The sequence below is a fragment of the Lemur catta genome, chromosome 9 (genome assembly GCF_020740605.2).
Source record: "Lemur catta isolate mLemCat1 chromosome 9, mLemCat1.pri, whole genome shotgun sequence".
NCBI lineage: Eukaryota > Metazoa > Chordata > Mammalia > Primates > Lemuridae > Lemur > Lemur catta.
This window is the reverse complement of record NC_059136.1, coordinates 41,996,717-42,012,151: the sequence shown is the minus strand read 5'-3', so window position 1 is coordinate 42,012,151 and position 15,435 is coordinate 41,996,717. Positions and strand designations below refer to the sequence as shown.

General features: G+C 35.6%; 1 protein-coding gene across 2 annotated transcripts in view; it reads right to left on the bottom strand.

Moving 5' to 3' along the window:
• Positions 1–15,435, bottom strand: part of TAF2 (TATA-box binding protein associated factor 2) — a 73,593-nt gene that overhangs the window by 54,714 nt on the left and 3,444 nt on the right. For both annotated transcript variants that reach the window (XM_045560492.1, XM_045560491.1), the window contains exons 3-4: positions 8,104–8,264; positions 1,210–1,328 (exon numbers count right to left, since the gene is read on the bottom strand). In XM_045560492.1, coding sequence (XP_045416448.1) covers positions 1,210–1,328; positions 8,104–8,264 — 280 coding nt within the window. The remainder of the gene's footprint in view (positions 1–1,209; positions 1,329–8,103; positions 8,265–15,435) is intronic.

Here is a 15,435-nt window from a genome sequence, read left to right as displayed (position 1 = left end):
ACTGAACATAAAATGGAAATCAGAGGCTGAATTTTATCTGAAAAATCACACTACTTACCTTAGTTTAGGCTTTTATCATCTCTCTGCCTATATTAACTCAACAGCCTGCTTCCATCGGTGTTCCTACCTCCAATAAATTCTATCACTGCTGATAGTATTTTCCCAAAATATAGCTCTGCTCATGCCACATCCTCCTCTCAACCGTTTCTGACAATATGTAATGCCTAAAGAAAAAAGTTCAAAACTCCCACATTGGATACTTAAGGCCTTCCAAATCTATTCCCAAACCTACTTTTCAAGTTTTTTCCTCCTCTTATTAATACATTCTCCCACAAAATGTTAATCCTAGTTGACTCTGGGGAGCAGAAGTAGGAAGGCAGAGTAGGGAGGACTACCTGAGAATCTGCATTATTATGTTTTTTGTTTGATTTCTGCATAATAAAGGTGTTGTTTTCATAACAAGATTAAAAAAATGTTTCTTTTAATTTTTCCCCAAACATTACAACCACCTGGACTATCTCCAAACCCTGAACATGCAATAGTGAACTTCCACGCCTATCCCCTAAATTGGGTAATCCCCCCACAAATGCCACCCCAACCCCACACATACAGAAAACAAAAACAAAACGAAGTCTTTTGCTTCCTTGCCTTGATTAATTTTTTAAAGGCTAAAGGTAGGCAGAAGCTTACGCATAATGATTATAATGACAGCAACTTTACACGAGAGAAAACAAAGATTTAAAAGTATGCAGGATGAGTGTCAGGAACCCTATATTCCACACTTGTCTTTACCACTAATTAGCTATATCAACTTCAGCAAGTCACTTTCTTTCATTAGACTTAAGATTACTCTTCTGTAACAACAAAAAAGGAATTGAACCAGATGATTTTTCAGGATCTTTCTTGCTACAAAATGGCATAATTCTAAAATAATTTGACATCATGTGGTTCTCAAATCTTGAAAAATTATTGTCTCATTTTTCAAAACTATCTTTCATTTTAAAAAACAACAGTGAAATGAGGTGCTTTTGTCACAGCCTTTGATTGTCCTGTTTTTGCTTCCTTAACAAGAAAAAGAACCCCCAACACATTCTGTAAATTTCAATTGGTTAATTTACAATTTTGAAATGATTAGTTGTCATACAAAACTGTCTAGTCTCTGAATCTAACATGATTTTAGTGTCAGTCAGTATATTCTTGGTGCTTTACCATCAACGTGTTTCCACAGCTCTGAAGGAACCTTAATGCAGAGTTCTCCATTTCCTGCATCAGGATCCACAGCACTAACTGCAGCTGCATAAGCATTAGAAAAATAATTGAGATTTCTCCTGGGGAAAAAAAAAAGAGCCTACTTTTAATAACAATAAGCCATGTATTTTGCCAAGCACTTTTTAAAATATCTTTTGATATCACTTGTATATAAACATTATATCTTCTTATATAATCTCTAAGAACACTTTTTAGCCAAGTAATGGCTGTACTACTCACCATGTTAAAAACTACTGAACTATAAATACAATGGCATACATATTCTATTCACAAATGTTATGTGATTATTATGATTATCACATTCTTCATTAATTTTAGAATGCCAAAGCCACTACACATTTCTGATACAAATGTAAAGAACATATGTAGAATCAAAAAATAAGTACTCTTTATCAATCTGGAAAAAATTCGAATGAATTCAACAAGCTTTATAATTTGACAAAAATTAAGATGTCTAAAATAAATCAAGATAGGATTCGATTCCTCAAAATGTAATACCACTTACCTCTACTCCCCAGGGCATGAAAATGTAAACTTAATGAAGGCAGGGAATTTTTGGCTGGTTCTGTTACATTCAGGAGGTATTCAATAAATATTTGTTCAATAGTTAATTGGCCTTATTTCCCACTGGATGAAAACAATATATGGAAGTCTTATGGAAATATGAAAATGTTGCTCTCACCTGATTTTCTAATTTTATTCTATAAAAACAACTTATGTGCGTGTGTGTGTGTGTGTGTGTGTGTATATATACACACACATACATATTAAATTTCCTCACTGAAATCAGTTAAAGTAATATGAAAGAAATGGGAGAAAGGAAAAAGACAAGAAACGAAAAGAGCAAGAAAACAAGACACAAATACCACAAGCCATATCCTCGTTGTGCAATTTTATGCCTACCATCCTGCCATTAGATACAGCCACAAGGTAAAGTTAGTGATATTTCCATAGCTTAATACATTTTCAATCTAGTTAAAAGGCAAGTTTCATACACTCTGCAGAATGATCCAAAAGGGAAAAGAATGGGAAAAACCATTAAAGAAACATTACAGTTATAGACTCTTAATTTGACAGAGGTGATTCCTCTCCCATCTTCATCCATCTCTCCACCAATCAGGAAGAGAGTAATGTAATACAGCTTTAACAACTATTCAGGGTAACAACTACAAAACATAAGGTTCTGGAAGTAAAAAGATTGCTCAATATATTTTAACAATTTCTTTCTGTTAAACAAATATGTGAAAAAACAGTATAAAAACTTCAGAACAATAATAAAAACAACTCTGTGTTTTAACATACTATCTATAGGCATATTTCGGAGATGCTGCAGGTTCAGTTCCAGACTACCACAATAAAGTGAATGTTGCAAAAAGTCAAGTCACACAAATTTTTTGGTTTCTTGGTGCATGAAAGTTGTATTTGTACTACTCTATAGTCTATTAAGTGTGCAATAGCATTATGTCTAAAAAAACACTGCACATATCTTAATTAAAAAATATTTTATTGGTAACAAATGCTAACAATCACCTAAGCCTTCAGTGAATTATAATCGTTTTTCTGGTGGAGGGTTTATGGCTGCTGACCGATCACAGAGGTGGTTGGTGAAGGCTTGGGTGGCTATGGCAATTTCTTAAAATAAAACAACAATGAAGTTTGCCAAATAGATTGACTCTTCCTTTCGCGAAAGATTTTTCTGTAGCATGCAATGCTGTTTGATAACATTTTACCACAGTAGAACATCTTTCAAAATTGGAGTCAATCCTCTTAAACCCTTCCACTGCTTTATCAACTAAGTTTATGCAATATTCTAAATTCTTTGTTGTCATTCCAACAATGTTCCCACCATCTTCACCAAAAGCAGACTCCATCTCAAGAAACCACTGTCTTTGCTCATCCTTATGAAGACTCTCCTCCATCCATTAAAGTTTTATCAGGAGATTGCAACAATTCAGTCACATTCGTGTTCCTTTGCTTTTCCATCACATAAACAATTACTTCCTCCACTGAAGTCTTCAAGCCCTCAATGTCATCCATGAGGGCTGAAATCAACTTCTTCCAAACTCCTGTTAATACTGATATTATGACCTCCTCCCATGAATCATGAATGTTCTTAATGGCATCTGGAATGGCAAACCCTTTCCAGAAGGTTTTCAATTTACTTTGCCCAGATCCATCAGATGAATCATGATCTATGGCAACTATAGCCTTATGAAATGTATTTCTTAAAGAATAAGACTTGAAAGTCAAAATTACTCCTTGATCCATGGGCTGCAGAATGGATGGTGTGGTAGCAGGCATGAAAACAACATTAACTTCTTTGTACATCTCCATCAGAGCTCTTGGGTAGCCAGATGCACTGTCAATGAGCAGTAATACTTTGAACCTTTTTCTCTGAGCAACAGGTCTCAACATTGGGCGGAAACTATTCAGTAAACCATGTTGTAAACAGATGTACCATCATCCAGGCTTTGTTGTTCCATTTACAGAGCACAGGCAGAGTAGATTTAGCATAATTCTTAAGGGCTCTAGTATTTTCAGAACGGCATAAGCATAGGCTTCCACTTAAAAGTCACCAGCTCCATCAGCCCCTAACAAGAAAGCCTGTCCTCTGAAGTCAAGAACTGACTTCTTCTCTGTAGCTATGAAAGTCCTAGATGGCATTCCTCTTCCAGTATAAGGCTATTTTGTCTACATTGAAAATCTGTTGTTTAGTGTAGCCAACTTCATCAATGATCTTAGCTAGATCTTCTAGATGACTTGCTGCAGTTTCTACATCGACAGTCGCTGCTTCACCTTGTACTTTTATGTTGTGGAGATAGCTTTTTTCCTTAAACCTCATGAACCAATCTCTGCTAACTTTAAACTTTTCTTCTGTAGTTTCCTTACTTGTCTCAACCTTTGAAGAATTAAAGAGAGTTTGGACTTTGCTTTGGATTAGGCTTTGGCCTAAGAGAATGTTGTGGCTAGTCTGATTTTCTATCTAGATCTCTAAAACATTTTCCATATCAGCAATAAGGCTGTTTAGTTTTCTTATCATTCATGTGTTCACTGGAGTAGCACTTTCAATTTCCTTCAGAAAAATTTCCCTTGTATTCACAACATGGCTCTTTGGCACAAGAGTCCAAGCTTTCAGCCTAGTTTGGCTTTCAGCATGCCTTCCTCACTAGGCTTAATCATTTCTAGCTTTTGATTTAAAGAGAGTGAGACTGTTCCTTTAACTGGAATACTTACAGACCATTGTAAGGTTATTAACTGGCCTAATTTCAATATTGTTGTGTTTCAGGGAATAGAGAAGCCCCAGGAGAGAGAGAGAGATGGGGAATGGCCAGTCTATGGAGCAGTCAGAACACAAACAACATTTATCATTTATGTTTGCCACCTTATATAGATGCTATTTGTAGCACTCCAAAACAATCACAATATTAACGTCAAAAATCATTGATCTGAGATCATCATAAAAGACATAATGAAAAAGTTTGAAATATTACAAGAGTTACAAAAATTTGATAGACGCAAAGTGAGCATGCGCTGTTAGAAAAATGGTGCCAATAGACTTGTTAAACACAAGATTGCTAACAAACTTCTAATTTGTAAAAACTACATTATCTGCCAAGTACAATAAAGTGAGATATAACTATCTTTTTTTAAATTATCATACAGTAAAAGTAATTTTTTTCTTTTGGTATATAGATCTACAAATGTGAACATTATGTACAGATTCAGTTAACCACACCACAATCAGGATATAGCTCTGTCACCACCAAAAAGATCCTTGTGCTATGTTCCCTGTGTCAAATAAATAGAATTATACAGAATGTAACCACTGGGGATGGGCTTGTCTCAGTAATGTTTCTGAAATTCATCCAAGTTGCTGCATGTATCAACAATTTGCTCCTTTTACCACTGAGTATAGATTGCACCCCAGTTTATTCACCAGCTGAAGGACATTTAGCTTGTTTCCAGCTTGTGGCTATCACAAATAAAGCTGTCATGAACATTTGTATACAGGTTTTTGTGTGAATATAAGTTTCATTTCTGTAGTATAAATACCCTGAAGTGGGACTGCTGAGTCATATGGTAAACATATGTTTAACATTTTAAGAATCTGCCAAATTGTCTTCCAGAACAGCTGGACCATTCTGCATTCCCACCAGCAATATACGAAAGTGCCAGTCACTCCTATTCATCATCAGCACTTAGCATACCATCTAATTTTAAAGACAAGAAAGATAAATGAAGTGTCTAGGAGTATGCTAAAGACCTTATCTATCTGTCTTTCCCAAAGTTCCCTTGAAAAATAATGTCATCCACAGGAGATATTTTTCACATCTAACTGTCTGTATTTTTGTCTGTGTCTTATGAATCTTATAAATAACATTGTTTCCCTCTTTGTTATGGCAACCAGAAGTATGAGAACCAAACCTGCAGTTTTCCTCTAGGAACTATGCAGTAACTTAGTAGTATGTACCCACCATACTATAATTGTTTATCCTTCATGCTAATTTCATTAGCTACATTTAAAGACGTAAACTCTAAAATCAATTTTAAATCCTGGCTGGGTGTGGTGACTCACGCCTGTAATCCCAGCTACTCAGGAGGCTGAGGCAGGAGGATCGCTTGAGCCCAGGAGTTGCAGGCTGCAGTGAGCTATGATAACGCCACTGCACTCTAGCCTAGGCTACAGAGCAAGGCCCTATCTCAAAAAAAAAAAAAAAAACCTTTTTTGAACAATGAATAGATAAACATGAGCAAAAGTAACATCTCTATTGTCATCTCTCTTAAAGAGTAACCAATGTCTTTATCAGTATTGGGACTAACAGGAAAAAAAAAAAGAGTGATTAAGATTCTAGAGCTAGCAGAAAAGCAAGGGTAGTTGGTCAAGCATCTACAATGTGACGATCACCAACAAAGTTCTGGTTCTAGCTGAAAGAAAAATTTAAATATATTTTATCTTTCCCAATTCTCTAACCTAACCTTTGAAAAGATCTCCTTTGTAATTTCCTTTCCTTTATCATAACACTAAAAGTGATGAGGCATCTTCTGTATCACTAGAGAAAAATTTTAGGGAAAATCATCAAAATAAACATAGCCAAGTAAAGAGTAAAACTTGCTCCCTTAACAGACTATAAGTTTCATCAATGCACTGTAACAGATTATAGTAATTGAGACCTGGGCAGCAACAACAAATTACAGGTAGAGCAGATGTGCAAACTCTGTGTTGTTGTTGTTGTTTGACAGGCTTCTTACCCTATCAAATGCAGGCAGGGTAGATATTTTGGCCTTCTGGCAAGGCAATGGTTCTCCTAGTTGCCCTTTTACAGGTGACTGTTCTATTCATTAGTGGTATATACTTACTACTCCAAAGGCAGATGGTTTTTGTTTATTTTTCTGCTGGGGGAAAGGGGATGCAGATGATTTTCTAATAAGTCTTTTTATGGCAGTTCTACAAATATGGCTATAAAAGCAATGCAATTTCAACAACTTACTTTTGTGAAGTAGAAAGTTATAGGAATAATTCAGTGAGTGATTCCCCGAATTTTTCCAACCCCATTTGTTTGTCTCCTCTCTAAGTTTGAAAGATTGTACACCAACGATTACTGGGATTCATAAATATGTTTAAAGATAAGTTTCCTTTCTCAACCCTTATGGCAGGGGTTCTCAAGCTTCAGTCTGTATCATAATCTCCTGGCAGGCTTGTTAAAACACAAATTGTTAAGACCTTACTCCCCGTTTCTGATTCAATAGATCTGGGGTAATGCCTGGGAATTTGTAGTTCTAATGAGTTCCCAGGTGATACAGGTGCTGCTCATCTGGGAATCATTCTTTGAGAACTGCTGCCTTAAGGCAATATTATATATCTAGACTTGTTAAAATATCACCTTGACTAAAAAGGGTTTATGATGAAGTTCTGACATCATACCCCAAAACCCTAAGAATCACAGAAATGATATAATTCAACGTTATCTTGGAAAAAGCAAATGCTCTCAAATGTAGTTGATAGCATTTAAACTAGTATAAATTTTATTGGGGCACAATCAGGTAAAATACTAAGATGAGTCATAAGAATAAGTAAACCTGTTTGACTAAGGAAATAATTCAAAGGGAAAAAAATACCTTGTATGTACCAAAATATTCACTCAACATTATTTATGACTGCAAAAGTTGCAAACTATACAAATGCCAAACAACTGGAGAATAATCATGCAAGCTAAAGTATACTGAGTAAATGGAGTATTACTTGAACATAAAAATCAAGTATACATACACATACACACATGGAAAAGTGAAAACAAAATATTAAATGGAAAAGTAGAACATAAAACTGATCATAGCAATATATGTTTAATGATAAAAAACAGAAGCATCCTCAATAGATGCAGTATTTATTTAAGGCAAAGGAATGAGATATTTTAGATAGTATTTTTACAAGATATTCTAAATAGTCAAAATACCTTACAGAATATTTTGAAGTAATCTGTGGTATAGATTATAGTTACCATCTAACCCACTGAAAATTACTTTTGATATTTATGAAATAGTTTAAAAAAATTAAAAGCAAAAAAATGGTTAAGAAAATTATGATCCCAAAAATTACTTCTTGAAGACTAATATGAAAAGAAGGGAAACAATAATTTACTATGTTGGGCATAGCTAGATAAATCACTTGAACCAAATATACAGAGTTGTAAAAGCCACAGAAATTATAATTAGGAAAAAAAAATTGGGATTCAGAAAATAATAATCTTAAAAAATCTGTTGAGAAAAATTAATCATTAAATTTTTTTTTTTAAGAAATGTTAGAAATATGGACTTTTAAAGTCAATGACTTACTGTTTCGATTCACTGTGACAAACTTCCAAGGTTGGATCATTATAAATAAAAGCAGCCTCTAAATCGTTGATCCTTACTCGGTATATTCTACACTGTTTACTGTTCAATTTGATTCTATTCAAGTTTGCAACTGTGGGAAATATAGTCAGTTCCACAAATCCCTGTAAAGATAAAAAATAACAATTTCATTATAAAGACTGGTATAAGAACATATTTCTCCCATCCAAGTACCAACTAGGCCCAACCCTGCTTAGCTTCCGAAATCAGATAAGATCTTGGGCATGTTCACGGTGGTATGGCCATAGACAGAACATATTTCTTTGATATCTACTACGTATACACATATTATACTCCAGAAACAAAATCCCAAATGGCTACATACATACATGTGCTCTCCAATTATCTTAATTTCAAACATGGTTGTCCTAGTGACTGAACAGGTATGAGTTTTGAATACTTTATCACCTTGGTGTTTCACTATCAGTGAAAACTAGACCACCTATCAGGAAAAAAAGTAAGAAGCCTCATTAATCTCAAAGACAGTAAGTTCTAGACAGACTGGAACCCAAAAAGGGAACTGGAAGAAAAAAATGACAGAGCAAAAAGAGAATCAAATCCACGAGAGGTTGGTGAGTAAAAGAACATGGCAGAAAAAAATGGGATAAAAAACTGTACCACTGTGGACAGATTATCAAGATAGAAAATCAACAAAGAAATATTGGACTTCATCCGCACTATAGACCAAACAGACCTAACAGCTGCAGAATACACATTCTTTTCCTTAGCACATGGATCATTCTGAAGGATAGACCCTGTTAGGCCACAATACAAGTGTTAAAAATTAAAAAAAGAAAAAAAAAACTGAAAATCATATCAAATATTTTCTCTGACCACAATAAAATAAAACTGGAAGTCAATAACAAGAACAACACTGGGAACTATATAAACACATGGAAATTAAACAATATGTTCCTGAATAGTCAGTGGGTCTACGAAGAGATTAAGAAAAAAATTTAAAAATTTCTTGAAACAAATGAAAATGAAAACACAACATACCAAAACCTATGGGATACAGAAAAAGCACTATTAAGAGGAAAGTTTATAACATTACGTGCTTACGTCAAAAAGGTAGAAAAACTTCAAATAAACAATCTAATGATCCATCTTAAAGAATCAGAACTGAATGGGGAAAAACAAAGCCTTTCCTCTACGATCAGGAAAAAGGCAAGGATGCCCACTTTCACCACTGTTATACTAAATAGTACTGCAAGTTCTAGCTAGAGCAATTACATAAGAGAAAGAAAGAAAGGGCATCCAAATTGGAAAGGAAGAAGTCAAATTATCCTTGTTTGCGGACAATATGATCTTACAGCTAGAGAAACCTAAAGACTCCACACAAAAACTATTAGAACTGATAAACAAATTCAGTAAAGTTACAGAATACAAAATCAACATACAGAAATCAGCAGCCATTTCTGTATGTCAACAGCAAACAATCTGAAAAAGAAACCAAGAAAGTAATCCCATTTACAATAGCTACAAATAAAATAAAATACCTAGGAATAAACTTAACCAAAAAAGTGAAAGATCTCTACAATGAAAACCATAAAACACTGACGAAAGAAACTGAAGAGGACATTAAAAAATGGAAAGATATTTCATGCTCATGCATTGGAAGAATCAACATTGTTAAAATGTTCATACTACCCAAAGCAATCTACAGATTCAATGCAATCTCCATCAAAATACCAATGACATTCTTCACAGAAATAGAAAAAATAATCTTATACTACAGAGCTGTAGTAACCGAAACAACATGGTACTGACATAAAAACAGACACATAGACCCATGGAAACAGAATAGAGAACCCAGAAATAAACCTACACATCTATAGTGAACTCATTTTCAACAAAGGTGCCAAAAACATATATTGGGGAAAGGACAGTTTCTTCAACAAATGGTGTTGGGAAAACTGGATATCTACCTGCAGAAGAATGAAACTAGACCTCTATCTCTTGTCATATACAAAAATCACATCAAAATGGACTAAAGACTTAAATCTAAGACCTGAAACTATGAAACTACTAAAAGAAAACATTGGGGAAACACTCCAAGACATTGGTCTGGGCAATGATTTCTTGAGTAATAAAAAAAAAGTGCAAGCAACCACAGAAAAATTGGATAAAGAGGATGACATCAGCAATAATAAAAAGCTTCTACACAGCAAGGAAATCAACAAAGTGAAGACACAACCCACATAATGGGAAAAAATATTTGCAAACTACCCATCTGACAAGCAATTAACAACTGAAATATATATGGAGTTCAAACAACTCAATTGGAAAAAATCAAATAATCCAATTAAAAATGGGCAAAGGATCTGAATAGACATTTCTTAAAAGACATGCAAATAACCAACAGCTCTACGAAAAAATGCTCGTCATTAAGCATCAGAGCATGCAAATCAAAACTACAATAAGATATTATCTTATCCTACTTAAAATGTTTTTTTATCAAAAAGACAGGTAATAATGAATGCTGGCAAGGATGTGGAGAAGGGAACCCTCGTACACTGTTGGTGTGAATGTAAATTAGTGCCATTACTGTGGAGAACAGTATGGAGGTTTCTCAAAAAACTAAAAATAGCATTACCATAGAACCTAGCAATCCCACTCCTAGGTATATATCCAAAAGAAAGGCAATCAGTATATCAAAAAGATATCTGCACTACCATGTTTATTGTAGCACTATTCACCATAGCCAAGATTTGGAAATCAACTTAAGTCCATCAACAGATGAATGGATAAAGAAAACGTGGTAAATATACACAATGGAATATTATTCAGCCATAAAAAGAATCAAATCCTGTCATTTGCAACAACATAGATGGAAGTAGAGGACATTATGTTAAGTTAATAAGCCAAGCACAGAAAGACAAATTTTGCATGTTCTCACTCATATGTGGTAGCTAAATATTAAAACACTTGATCTCATGGAGACAGAGAGCAGAATGATAGTTACCAGAAGCTAGGAAGGATAATGGGGAAGAGGGGATAAAGTGGGAATAGGTAATTAGTACAAAAACATAGATAGAATGAACGATATTTGATAGCACAACAAAGTGACCATAGTCAACAATAAGTTATGCTATACTATAAAATAACTAAAACAGTGGAACTGGAATGTTCCTAACACAAAGAAATGACAAATGCTTGACATGATGGATACCCCAATTACCCTGACTTGATTGTTACACATTGTATGCCTGTAACAAAACATCACAGGTACCCTATAAATATATACTATCATGTACCCATAATAATTACAAAATAAAATTTTAAATCAAAAAAAAAAAACCCTACACCACTGAAACTAACAAATATGAGTCTTTACTCACAGGAGGTAAATTAGGATATGTGAAGTGGCAAGAGCTATAAGAGGTTCTCAGGCAAGTAGGGAAAATCTATCACTGCATCCAGGAGCAGCAGATACTTCAAAGTGGTGGATGATTTCCTATTAAGTAGTCAGTCTAGAGGCCATATATAGTTCTACCATGATAGCTGTATAGTGTACAATCTATCTGAAACATGTACCTAAGACATGAAAGACAGTTAAATACACTGACCACTCACCACCCTCTGTGTTGAATCAATGGGAGAGAGAAACAGATGAAACACAGAATATACGTTCAATGATTTCAATAACTTGGGTTCAAAACTGATGTACTCAAACACGAAATATGGGAAGGGATGAAATAGTAACATTTTAGAAGCTGCAAAGTGAACAGAAAAATTTCAGAGGCCACAACAGGAATATCTAAGATGAAAAATGCAGGCAATAACCATAGAGGACTAGATTATAATGACTACCATCATAAAAGCCAGACATTACACTACATACTTTTATATGTCCTCTCTAATCCTAATACCAACTCCAGAGATAAGTACTACTTTACACTTTTTATGGAGAGGTTCTAAGAGATAAGTACCACTGTAAAGTATTAAAAAAAAAGTTAACTTTTTACAGATAAGTTAGCAAAGTCAAGAAAATTGCATCATTGATAAGTGGAGAACTGAGATTCAAACACACCTAAGTGATCCCAAATGATTCCCATTATGCCATAATGCCTCTCAGTAACAAGGGTTTTAAATCTGTAAGAATTGTTTTTAGATAACATGCAGCCCAGCTACTCAAAATTCTGCAGCTCCCAATTCCCAAATAACTGACCCATACATCCTTAAATTAGACCACCTGCACAGATCTCTGTGGTATCAATAAAGAGAACAGAAAGAGCAAAGGCCAAGATAATATTGATAAAGGCTCTGAGTTTAAAGGTGTAAACTCTGAGCAATTGTAGGAGGGACCAAAATTTCTTTTAATTAGCATATCACTCATGCAATTACCATTCCAAATTTAAACGAGTTTGGATCAGCTGACAGACAAGTAGAAGCAACATTTTAGAAAGTGCTGTCAACAGTCAGCTCCTTAGGGGGACATAAGAATGGGATTTGGCTTTCTAAACTAAGGTTAACAACAATAAAATGGAGTGTATTTCATGAAGACAGAAAAAGCCCAATCTCCTTGTATAATCATGTCTCTCACACCACCTAGGGCCCTAACCTATGCCTGCCTGCAACATTCGACCCAGTAACTTCTACAAGCCTCCAATCCCTGTCATTGGTCACTGGCATAAATGTGAGCCCCCCAGGTCATCTAACCTCTTACCTCCTTCTTGCTGTTTCCTCTCTCCCCACCACTTCACAGATAACCACCTTCCTGGAGCCCCCATACACTTTAAATAACATTTCCCCTGTGCCTTTCAACCTTTTCTAAAACTCCCTCTCTACCTCCTAGCCTGAAATAAAATGGCTCCCAAATCCCCGCAGATTAAGAAGCTATTTTCTTATTCACTATAAATTAGGGTGAAGGGAAACAGGCATTCTCCTAGTTTCCACTGCTACTTCTGAGCCATTTATAGGATTTTATATAGCGTATCTATAAAAGCCAGGGCAGTAGGGTATCACAGTTAAATGCAGGTGTGCTGGAGGTAGACTCATTCCTATATTCAAATTCCGGTTCTACCACATAGTAATTACATGATCTTGGGCTAGTTACTCTAGCTCTCTGTGCCTCAGTATCCTCAGCTGTAAAATAAGAATAATGACCCTATTGACCTTTTAGTGGTATTATGACAATTCAGCAATTTACTATATGGAACACACTTAAAATCATAGCTGGCGTCTAGTATATGCCTAATAAATGTTTTTATTATTCTTTTCTATTTCTTTTCCTTTGTGTGCATGCTATCCTCTGTGCCTCTTAATATCTAATAAATCCCCCAACATTCACTGAAGGCTCATGCTCTTTCTTTCTAACACATCTCTGCCATCACTCTAAGTTACTTGAATGTAGATATATCTGATCCATCCAGTAACACTGCCTCAAAGTTCATTGACCTCAATTTCTACAATCCTTACTTCTATTCCAGAACAGCAATCAAGATCACACCTGAAAGGCACATCATCACTGCTCACAACTGTGCCAATGCTGACATCAAAAATTTAAATGTCCACGATGCCTCTCCAGCCACCCCTCTCATTACTTCTCTCCCAGTCCTCCTGTTCCTTGACCTCTTCCAGTTTCTCACCACAACCTTCCTAGCACTTCTAGGACTACTTTTTCCCCATTTACTCTAGAAATGCTTAAATTCAACCACTCTTCTGCCAACTACCAATTCTCTTGCCCTTTTGCTACTTGTACTTATCTTTCGCTCCTGTTTAAGAATGATCCTTCCAATGGTCCTATAGACACCATCCTCCACAGTATCCCATGAAATCTCGCTCTACTTATTACTCTCTCCTATAATCACAATCAGTCTTCTCTGTACAATTTTACATTCTGCCTACAAACATGTTCAAGACTCATGTCTTTTTAAAAACCTTTAGATCTATGTCAACCTCAAATTAATTTTTGCCCTCTTTCTCCCACATCCTCAAAAGAGAAATTCTTGAAAAAGTAGAGGATGCTCACTGTTCCAACTTCCTCTTCCTTTCAGTACGATATGAGTTACACAGTCAGTCATTATTCCACTGAAATTGTCCTTGCTGTGATCACTAATGACCAATAATTACTTTCAGTTTTCAAGTTTATATTTATTGCCCACATTTAAAACTGATAACCATTTTTTCCTTCTTAAGACAGGTTTTTCCTTGGCTTCTACAGCCCAGGTGTCTCTTGGTAATTTTCCTCAACTTTCAATTTCTCCAGATTATTTTTCCTTGATCTTCATCTCCTGCTAGACACCTTGATTGAGCTTTTCAATACTCTTCATAACCAACTATATACTAAAGATTCCCAAATCTCTATTGCTAGCTGTTATTTTTTTTCTTTCTTTTTTAGAGACAGGGTTTCACTCTGTCACCCAGGCTGGAGTACAGTGGTGTAATCATAGCTCACTGTAACCCCAAAGTCCTTGGTTCAAGTGATCCTTCCACGTGGCTAGGGCTACAATTGCACATCACTAATTTATTTTTTTGTAGATATAGGGTCTTGCTACATTGCCCAGGCTGGCCTTGAATTCCTGGCCTCAAGCAATCCTCCTGCCTCAGTCTCCCAAAGTGGCAGGATTACAGGCACAAGCCACTGTGACCAGCCTCACTGTTCTTCAACTACATATACATGTAGCCAATTAGCCACTGTTCAACTCAATTTCCTAACATGAAAGTGTGTGACATGTAACATTTTCTAATCTGATCTACAAATCTTTCCTCCTAATCCTGCTTCTCCTCACAATATCCATACACAGAAAACGGAATAACCATCTGTCCAAATCTATTTGTTTTATCTTGTACCCTATCATCCAGAAGCAGCTGGCACAATTAATTGCTGAATACTCAGTTACAGCATCAATTGAGACAGGATGCTGTCTTAAACTAGCGGACAATATATACGGTTATCTCTCCATAGCCAAAATAAAACTAGCAACCAAGAGGTGAAAGTTGAAGTGACTATTCTCACTACTGTACCATGAAAGGAATTTTTGCCTCCTGTCTATTGGGCCTTGGGTTCATGTGTTTGGAGGTCCCTGTGCCCAAGGGAAGAATGCATCCACCAGGGTACTCAGTCATGGTTCCATTAAATTGGAAGTTGAAACTGGCCCTTGACCACTTTGGACTCCTCATGACAATGAACCAAAAGGCAGAGTAAGGGGTTCTGTACTGTCTGGAAAGGACACTGAAGCTTTGCTATACAGTAAAGACAAGAACCACATCTGGAATGTACAGAATTCACTGTGATGCCTCTTAGGTCCCCCTTGACCAATAGTTCTAGTC